The 10,120-nt window shown below is 37.3% G+C and overlaps 1 protein-coding gene across 1 annotated transcript in view; it reads right to left on the bottom strand.

The window, feature by feature from the left end:
* Nucleotides 1-1,789: 1,789 nt before the first annotated feature.
* LOC121925440 (trafficking protein particle complex subunit 10-like) overlaps nucleotides 1,790-10,120 on the bottom strand; it is a 26,635-nt gene continuing 18,304 nt past the window's right edge. Inside the window, exons 2-5 of the mRNA XM_042457594.1 lie at nucleotides 9,095-9,176; nucleotides 8,161-8,296; nucleotides 7,599-7,795; nucleotides 1,790-2,733 (exon numbers count right to left, since the gene is read on the bottom strand). Coding sequence (XP_042313528.1) covers nucleotides 2,529-2,733; nucleotides 7,599-7,795; nucleotides 8,161-8,296; nucleotides 9,095-9,176 — 620 coding nt within the window. The 3' untranslated portion in view covers nucleotides 1,790-2,528. The remainder of the gene's footprint in view (nucleotides 2,734-7,598; nucleotides 7,796-8,160; nucleotides 8,297-9,094; nucleotides 9,177-10,120) is intronic.

Genomic DNA, 10,120 nt, shown 5'->3' with positions numbered 1-10,120 from the left:
AGCAGAAAGTAAAGCAAAGTATTTAGGAGTAATAATAACGAAAAGGAACATTGATTGATTTACATATAATTACGAGAAGCTGTGGAAAGAAATAAAAAGTGATTTAGAGAGATGGTCTAGTTTACGCTTATCATTAATGGGAAGAGCTTCCATCATCAAGATAAACGTACTACCTAGGATCATATTTTTATTTCAAAATTTACCTATAATTTCTAAAGAAAAATACTTGGAAAAATGGCAAAAAGAATTATCAAATTTTCTCTGGCAAGGGAAAAGAGCCAGGATCAAATGGAAATTATTGATTGACGATAAAAACAGCGGAGGCTGGGCTCTCCCAAATCTTAAACTATATTATCAAGCATCATGTTTAAAGTGGTTAGAGGAATGGGTGAAATTAGACAATGATCATCTACTTTGTTACCACAGTTATATGTGATATGATAAATCTAAAGTTGACAAAAATTTTGAACACCACTTTATTTGACGTTCTTTATTCAAGGTGTGGACTAAAATAAAAAGACAATTCTATAAAGAAATTCCAGGATAGACCTCATCACAGGAGGCTTTTTTATGCAGAACCAGAAATAATAAAGAACCATGGTTGAAATATAAAGATTTATTATCAATAGAAGTTAACAGCGAATATAAAATGAAACCTATAGATCAATTGCAAAAAGAAAAACCAAATGTAAACTGGTTCTTATATAATCAACTACATACTTGATTTAGACAAGACAAAAAAGAACAAGGAATAACTAAAACTAGAAATGAATTAGATGAAATTTTCTTTGATAAGAATGGTCCTTGTTTAGCAAATTTTTATAAACTATTTAAAAATCAAGATTTAGAATCTGAGGTGGTAAAACACACAATGACACAATGGGCATGTGATATAGGAAGAACTATAGATCTTGATTCCTGGGAAAAATCTTGGTTAATTACAAATACATTTACGCTATGTCAGAATCTAAAAGAGAACTAATTTAAAATGTTCTATTGATAGTACATGACACCTACGAAGATAAATAAAATATAGAAAATAGGAACAAAAAAATGTTGGAAGTGTGATATACAGGAAGGAAACTTCTACCACTGCTGGTGGAAATGTCACATAGCAAAAGAATAATGGAAATCGATACATGAAATGATGACTGATATTTTACAGATAATAATACCTCTAACCCCTGAGTTTTTCTTGCTCAAGATGATAGATAAAAAAATCAACACAAATATTTATAACAGAAACCTTGACAAAATTATAATTCACATGGTCACCTCAGCAAGAACCCTTTATGCTAAGAATTGGAAAAAACCTCAAATTCCATCTACTGAGGAATGGTTGTTGAAAGTAAGAGAAAACATGGATATGGATATACTCACAACATTAATGAAAAATTCTTCGAAAAACATTATAAAAGATTGGGATTGTGTAAAAGAATTTTGTAAGAAACAAGGATGGACCTTTAATGTAATATAATTAGTAAAATATAACTAATTAATAGAACACGGGAAACATTATATCATTTAGTAATATTAGTAATTTATAGAAAAGATGATAGAAATCTTTAAGTTTATCTTTTTTGTAATAGTTTATTTATAGTTCATTTAAGGATATCTAAACCAATATGTGATACAGTCAGCCCTTCTTATACACGGATTTTTTATACACAGATTTAAGCATACACGGTTTGAAAATGTACCAAAAAAGTATAAATTTACCTTGATTTTCCATTTTTTATAAAGGACATCATTTTGCTATGTCATTATATGTAATGGGACTTGAGCATACACGGATTTTGTTATACACGGGAGATCTTGGAACCAAACCCCAGCGTATAACAAGGGTCCACTGTATTACCACAGTCAAACCAATATTAATATACAGAATCTATGATTACCAGCAAACTAAGAACCTAAAGATTCAGGAAAATTATAGTAATAAAGATGAAATAACAAAGATAGGAAATACGGTACATGGACAGAAAATGATAAAATGTATCTTAGAAGAATCTTCTGATGTTGGTAACTATGTTCGTTATATGTTTTTATATGTTATATATATGTTTGTTATATATTGTGAATTTGTTTGTTTGTTATTCCTGTCATTTTGGTTAGTCCATGTTTATGCATTTGTAAATTTTATGAATAAAACATATTTTAAAAAAGCAAAGGAAGAAAAAAAATACAAAAGTGAGGGGCAGTATATGAGGTAGGAATGTGGACTAGGCATAAACATAATAATAAAGATAAGCTGACCATATTTCCAAAAACGTATTTTTGAAGCTGATGTCTATAAAATACATGTTTGTGCAGATCTTGTGACCACTGAACAACAATGGGAAATGTTTATCTTTCCATCCGTGGGGTTTATGTCTTTTAGCAATTTTTTTTTAAATTGCAGGATTCATCCATGTCGACCATTGGTTAAATGCTATGTTGCAGGGATATAATTTAAAACATGTGAATCTACAAATACCAAGGGTTTTTCTAGCTTGATTTATTTTAAAGTTGTGTTTTCACATCCTGCTTCACCATACCTGAACCATAAAATATTCACAAAAACTCCATCCTGGTTCTGTCCTCTTCTCCCTCAAAGTTCGCATATCATCCTCAAATTTACCTAGATTTTTGGTAAAAGACATGAGAAGCAACGTCCTGAGTTTTGTCAAGAAGGCATTCCAGGACTCCTGAGAACGGGATGAGTCTTTTAAAGGGTCAGACAGTACCACACATCTGTAACAGGATAAATGACTGTATTTATGAAAAATTCACAAATCATATGGAACACTAGCAACAGCAATAGCATGTACATTTCTATACCTGTTATCGTTAAACTTATGACTCTCTAAGCGGTTTACAATCTGTATGCAAATTGCCCCCAACAAGCTGGGTACTCATTTTACCAAAAGGATGGAAAGCTGAGTCAACCTTGGAGCCCCTGGGATTGAACTCACAACTTTGTGACTGTAGTACCGGCATTTAACCACTTTGCCAACAGGGCTCCAATTTAACACTAGAACACTAGATTTAATAAGTTCTCGTCTTCTCAATCAATGACAGAGAAGGCAAAATGTTAACTCTATCTTAAACAGGGTAACCTGCTTTTCACTTTCAGATCACAGTTATTGTAGTTAAGATTTCCCCCCTAAGATATAAGGGGGGAAAACAACAACAACCCAATATCACAAACGACTTCAGTGTTACAAGAAACAGAAATTGGAAGAAGATAGATTAGAAAAGATTCCTCGGAGATCCCTAGCTCATACCACATTTCAAGATGGACCCATTACGATATGACCTTGCCTTCTCTTCTAAAACATCCTTTAGACTAGCATGGTGAATTAACCTGTTCACTTTACAGTAAATTGAACTTTCCAATCTGATTAATCCAACAGGAGAGCAGGTAACACAGAGATGACCAGAAGCAATACACAGAACTTAACTCTGGCAATGCTTTTCTTCCTTTACCAATAATGGAACGACCGAAAAAGAGAAAAAGAGAAAGTGGCAAAAAGCTGGTAGGAATGACTTCTGTGACAGCTTGCCAGAAATCCTCTCTCTACTCCTTCTACCAGCTGTAGGTATTGCAGCAAGGAGAAATGCTGTTATTGTGGGGGGAAATATAAAGCTTGTTATAATGTAAGAGTTATAAGAGTTTAGGAGACACAGTGATCTCACTTCCATTACTAGGCAGAACACTTTGGATGGGATGATATTTACTAGTAGTACCCTTCACATAGAAGAGAAACTATTTACAGCTTGCTCTAGTAAAACCTGCACAAGTATGCACATTTTCATTTGAAGCATTTTGTTAAAGTGGTCAGACTAAAAGCCAACAGAGTATTCCTTATTTCAAAAATATTTTGAAATATTCTATTTCACCTTCCTATTTTGCAAGATTTGAGTTACTATTAAATTATTTATAAACATGGGTTCTATGAGGTTTCAGTTTTGTGACTAACATCTAACAATCTAAGAAGCCACATAGTTTTTCATAAAGTAATCACAACTGTTATTTTCACAGCAAATCAAATAGATGTTTTATTTAACTGATATTTCAAAAACAGAACAGGCTGCAACCTTGCATCATAAAATGTAAAGGCAGCTTGTCTCCACCCAAGTTTCCCTAATTTTGCACTTCTAGTACAGCCACTTGTTCCACATCCCTTTTCCAAAGGTCCTTCCGTTCTCAGGAAAGAGTTTTTTGGGACTGCAGCATGGTGGGAAATTCCCCTTGTACAACTGCAAAATTGCAGCAACTGTAACTGCCATCAATTAAAGAGACATATCCAAAAAGCAACTTCCATATGAAGAAAGACTATCTGGGACTATTTAACTGAGGAAAGGTTTCAAAGAAATGAGGAGACATGATTGATGTACAAATTTATGTATGGTGTATAAAAAGTGAATAAAAAGAAGTTTTAACCCTTCTCTTCTAATATGGGGATCATCCAATGAAGGTGAATGGTGGAGGATTTAAGACAAACAGAAGGAAACATTTCTTCACAAAGCTCACCGTTAAATTATAGAATGTATTAGGATAAAACAACATGACGGTTATGAACTCTGACAACTTTAAAATGGGATTAGACAAAATCACTGACGGTAAGGCTATCAGTCACAACGACTGTATGGTATATCCAGGTTCAGAGGCATATGTCTCTCCATACCAATCAATGTGAAATAAGAGCAAGCGTGTTTATTATATTCATGATCTGCTTGTGGGTTTCCCACAAGCATCTGGTTGGCTAATAATATGAGAAACAGGATGTATGCATGGGCTCTTCATAGATTGATTTATTTTAAATATTTATTGAGAATTATTTTCCTGAAGGGTAAAATCCTCTTGAAGCAGCATATACAATAAAACAGCCACACACAATATAACTACAGTATGCTTTCATATCCAGGTTTATAGAAACTGATATACAAATATATGCATATTATAGCTTTACAGTACAGAAGTTTCATTTGTGCAATTTACAAAACTGACACTTATCAAGGACTGTTCCACATTTATTTAAACTTTCTTCTACAGAAGCAATGAAGATTAATTTAAGATCTACTAGATGGCTTGTAGGCCATGATTTTTTAAAATAGCAGGCTGAAAGTGCAATACAATTTTTCCTCTCAAATCTAGGAAACAATTTGCAAAGGTTGCCACACAGGTATGGAATTTACAGACAGAAGGACCTAGGCCAGAAGCCACTCTGAGGCCACCAGAGGAAGGAGCGAAGAAAAGCCACTCCTGCCAGCAGCCAGCTTTGGCACCGCAGCAGCAACCCACTTGAAGAGTGGGTCATGTGGTCGCCACTGTCCTCGACTGATTGCAGGCCGACTACGGGAGGAGCAGCCAGGGGCCGCCCCTTTATGCCCCTCTGCTTTGCTCCCTAGTTACCTAGGATCTTCTAGATTATCTTTACATAAGACTGTCAATATGCACTAGGACCAATGATTGCCAAAGTGGGTGGTACTGTCTCCCTGGGAACAGTGGAAAGATCCAAAGTGGCAGTGAAGGAAAAGGGGGCAGCAGGGCAGGCAGGGAGAGAAAAAAGGGGTGCCAATCAAAGTATTGGTAGACAAGAAAGACAAAGGCAATCCACAGCTTTTAGGGCCATGGCAGGGATGAAACATCTCTTTCCTGGATCCCTTAAAACCACTGTGCAGCCTCAGGGATCACTTTGTGTAGTGGTATCTCCTGCTCTTTGCCTGCCTGCACAAACTCACTCCCTTAGCTGTGTTTTTCACTACTAGTGGTTGCGACAGTTGGGAAACTCTCATAAGGTTTGGATGCAGGGCATCACTTCTGTGTCTCAGAGTGGCAGCATTTTAGGACAGATGGACTGACTGAAGCAAGGAGTCAGAGCATGTGGTAGTGAGAGAGAAACAGAAGCAAAAATGTACATTTGAATTTGCGATCCTGCTTAAGCTTTGTGAGCTTTGCCAGCTTTGCCAGGACTCAGCTGGCAGGCTGGAGATATGGTGACATTCCTGCTTTCTTTTGTCCAGTGCTGTGGGTGGGAGGACTTGAAATTGTGGAGGGAAAGCAGGTCTTTGGGGGAGGAATATCCAGGGTTAATTCTTAGAAAGAGTCCTTCGTCTCACAGCAGCTCCTATAATTATAATCTTTCCTTTTCCCCATCCACACCAGTCTCCAGTCCAGAGCATGTGGCCTCTCTAAACCCCTTACACACACACACACACACCAGCTGTACCTCTTTCAGCCCTGGTGAAGGATTGAGAGTCCTTCCTCACCCTTTGTACCCAGTTACCCTGGGAACAGCAACGAGGGAGCTGGCTAAGGAGCAACCAAGATGCCTCTCACCCATGCCAATATGATCGAGAGGCTACTCAGTTGCTGCTTAGCCTGCTGCTGCCAAGGTTACCAAGTGCAAAAGAGGCAGCGCCAAAGATAGGGTGTTTCAAATTTCCAGTAGAGCAATAGACCTAATATCAAGAAAGGGGGGGGGGGGGGGTGTCTTGTTATCTCTTGTTCCCAAGAGGAAAAAGGGCACTAGCCCAAAAATGTGTGGGGATCACTGCACTAGATGAAAACTATGAAGCTGGCAATTTGCAATGTACTGTAATACGCTTGTTCTTCAACAACAATCTAAATTCATAATGTTCAGATCCTTGCATTTAGCTTCAGAGGACTGCTTCACTTCTTTACACAGAAATGAAGTCACATTAATGGAAGCTCTTCAAGCTTTTTATCCAAGAGATGACAGTACCTGTTTGCATTCAGATGAGTTAGAAATTTCATCAAATATTTAAGAAGTTTTAACATTCTCTATTTACTACATTAGAACAGATACGGCCATCATGTCAAACTCAAAAAAGCATTCCAGTGAAATCATCTTCAACATTTAGAAATAATCTAATAAAGCAGCAAATAAGATAGACAAATACTCAGAAGCCCAAAAAACCAAGTTGAAAATAGCTTGCTAAAGCCAGTGTTCATACCCTATCCACTAAATGTCAAAGTCTGGTATTTATCAAAATGTTAAAATCCTGAATTTTTGAACTGACAGCAGCTTTGGAGAAGAGATGGATGTGATGTGAAGTGCAAGCAACTCAAATACACATTGCCTCTACAGTGCCTGTTGTCTGAAATGCATAGGCAACCTGGTGCCCTCCAGTTGTTTTGGATTGCAATTCCCATAAACTTCACTTAGCACGGCCAATGGCCAAAGACTACCAGAGCTGTAATCCAAAAAGCATGTACTGTAAAACACAAAATGCTTATTTTCCTAGTTTGGGCATATCCATTCATATTACTGTACATTGTGACCTTAGGCTTAAAGCTTTAACCAGTTCACTATAAGCGATGAGGAAGTCAAGGGAACAGTACTATCTTCTCTTAAACTACTTATAGCACTTAACATTCAGCAGCTCTGCAATGAAATATCTCATTCTGTATAGCCAAGATCCAAATTTACTACACCCACATGAAGAAAATTGCTCTCTCTCAGTACTTTTTGCCGCAATAAGGGTCGCACTTTAAAGCAGTTTTTGTGCTTTTAGAAAAACTACTGTAACTGTGGTATGTCCAGCAGTGAGTAGCATCAGTTACATTATGTAATACCAGAAAAACCTACCTGTCACTTTGTTTGTTGCAGAAGTCATTTCTTATTTTATCTACTATAGACGTTCGTGGAAGAATATTAGTTTTGTTTTTTTTCTTGGCATCACATTCTACCACAACAATTAACCAGTCCATAGAGCTGTGAACTTTCAGAACATTCTGCCACTTGGTGATGTCATCTTTTACTGTAGCTTTGTATACTTCAGTGTCCTAAGGGTATAAGTGTAAATCACATGATTAAATTAAATAGTTTAGACAAGCTTCACATGCTTCTTCTTTGTTTTTTGGCAATACCAAGAGAAAAAAAATAGTGAAAAGGTTGTATTTTCACTTAGCAGATTTCAACATTAACAAGTTCTTAAACAAAACCATTTGCCTCTAACAACCTCTCATACATTTGCACTATTAATGGTGATTTTGTCAAAGGTGTAAGGCAAGGTTTTAGTTGGAGCAAACACTGTTTTGCCATTTATTTGTCTTCATGTACAATATTACAGAATGCAAAATCTACTGCAAGTTTATGATCTCCAATCATAACCTTCATGTTAACAATTTGAACATGCACCAATACTTACACAACATTCTGTCCAATATATGTGAAGAAAAGGAAATGTCAGAAGAGCTTTGTTTCCTTCTTTAGGTAGTAGCTCTTCTTTAAACTGTACAAAGTTGGATTCTAGATGAATCATCTTAGGAGCACGCCCATAAGACCTAAGCAGAATTCAGAATACTTAAATTAGTTGATAATACAGAGGAAAGCTATTGAAATAACAGAAGGAATATATAACAGGTACAATGATAAGGCTATGCAGTTTGAAATCCAAGTGTAGTAGCACAATGTATAAAAGGTTTGTGCAAATTTCATATACAGTGGTTCCTCAGTGTCTGTGGGGGATCCTCCCACCTCCTCCAGCCTCTCCCTCCTCTTGCCTCCTTCGCCCTCTTCCTCCTGCTCCTCCTCCTCCTCCTCTGCGGCTTCCTCCTCCCTTCCTTCTTCCATCCTCCTCCTCCCCCTGCCTCTTCCTCCTCTTTGCCTTGCTACCTCCTCCACCTCCCTCCCTCATCCTCCCTCCTCTTTGCCCTGCCACCTCCACTGCCACCACCTCCCTCCTCCTCCTTCTTCCTCCTCTTGCTCCGCTGCCTCTGTTGCCATCACAGGCTCCCTTCTCCTAATCTTCCCTGCCCTAAAACTCAGCAACAATTTGAAAAATTATGCCTCACTTTCAAGTGTTTTAAATTATTCTATTACTTTTACGTATATTATGCACTTACACAGCAAGATGTTATGCTTGTAGTAGTCCTCAAAAATCTTTAGCTGGAATTCAATTAATTTTATATATCTTAAGAGCAATAGAGAAAACCTACAGGAGAAAGACTCCTCTACTGCTTGCCAATTCACAGTTGTGAGCACTTTTATATTATTCCCGCTTTACTCTTGTCAAAAGGCTGTTAGGGCCTATCATTACAGACATCTCGCCCAATAAATCTAATTAAGAAAAATATTACTACCTCCTCCATTCCATGGGCTCTCTTGGGAGCTGCTGGGAAAGTATGGGATACAAAGAACTGAAGAGATTCTGATCACCAGCACCTAAGAGACAACGATAGGAAATCCTTGATTATTCTTGTCCAGTACATAAAAATTATTTCCAATTATTAAATATTTTTAACAATCTGCATCAAGAACTTGTTTTATAGCGGTAGCAGAAAAAGGGGGAGACAAAAATAAATGAGGAGATATATAAAGGAAGTGATGAGGTGTTATATGATTGTAAATGACATACATGTTAAAGTGAAGAGGACGAAAGTATATGGTTATCTTAGATCACACGTATGAAGTTGAAATAATTGTTTTTGATATTATGAATGAAATGGAATAAAAATATTTACCAAAAAAACCCCCAACTTGTTTTATAGCAATTTAAAGGCACAGCACATACACAATGCACAAGGAAATAAGACTTGGAAGCCAGCCATTGTTCACTAAGTGAACCCAGAATGTAAATTGAGGAAGTGGCCAGGACCTTGGGAGACGTGAGAGCTACCACATGCACACTGGACCCTTGAAACAGATTATCTAGATCCAACTATCTCAACCAAGTTCTTGCTACTGAAAGGTTTCAACATACCAAGACTGATAACTAGTATATCCAATTGTAATGAATGCTTGCTTCTGTGGCACTTGTGGATGAGAGAAATTTCATCCGCTAGCCTTTGACCAAACTCTCAACCATTAGTACAGATGTAAAGGCTAAAACCTCTCTTAGTGGTAGATGGGCAATGTTTACAAATCTAGAGCCTAAATACAGTTCTTAAGAAGAAGAGCCCTCCCTCTGGTCCATCCGCCTTGGTCCAGGCCTCTGAGGGAGAGAATAACTGCTGGACCTGATCCCCTCTCCCTCTCACCATTCCCTTCTCCTTTTGTGTCGTGTCTTTTTAGATTGTAAGCCTGAGGGCAGGGAACTGTCTATTATCCCCTCTGTTGTAAACCGCTCAGATTCCCAGTGATTGGGCGGTATATAAATAAAACCTATT

This window comes from Sceloporus undulatus, chromosome 3, assembly GCF_019175285.1.
Source record: "Sceloporus undulatus isolate JIND9_A2432 ecotype Alabama chromosome 3, SceUnd_v1.1, whole genome shotgun sequence".
NCBI classification, from domain to species: Eukaryota; Metazoa; Chordata; class Lepidosauria; order Squamata; family Phrynosomatidae; genus Sceloporus; species Sceloporus undulatus.
The sequence above is the reverse complement of the archived record's forward strand: the minus strand, read 5'-3'. Positions and strand labels throughout refer to the sequence as shown.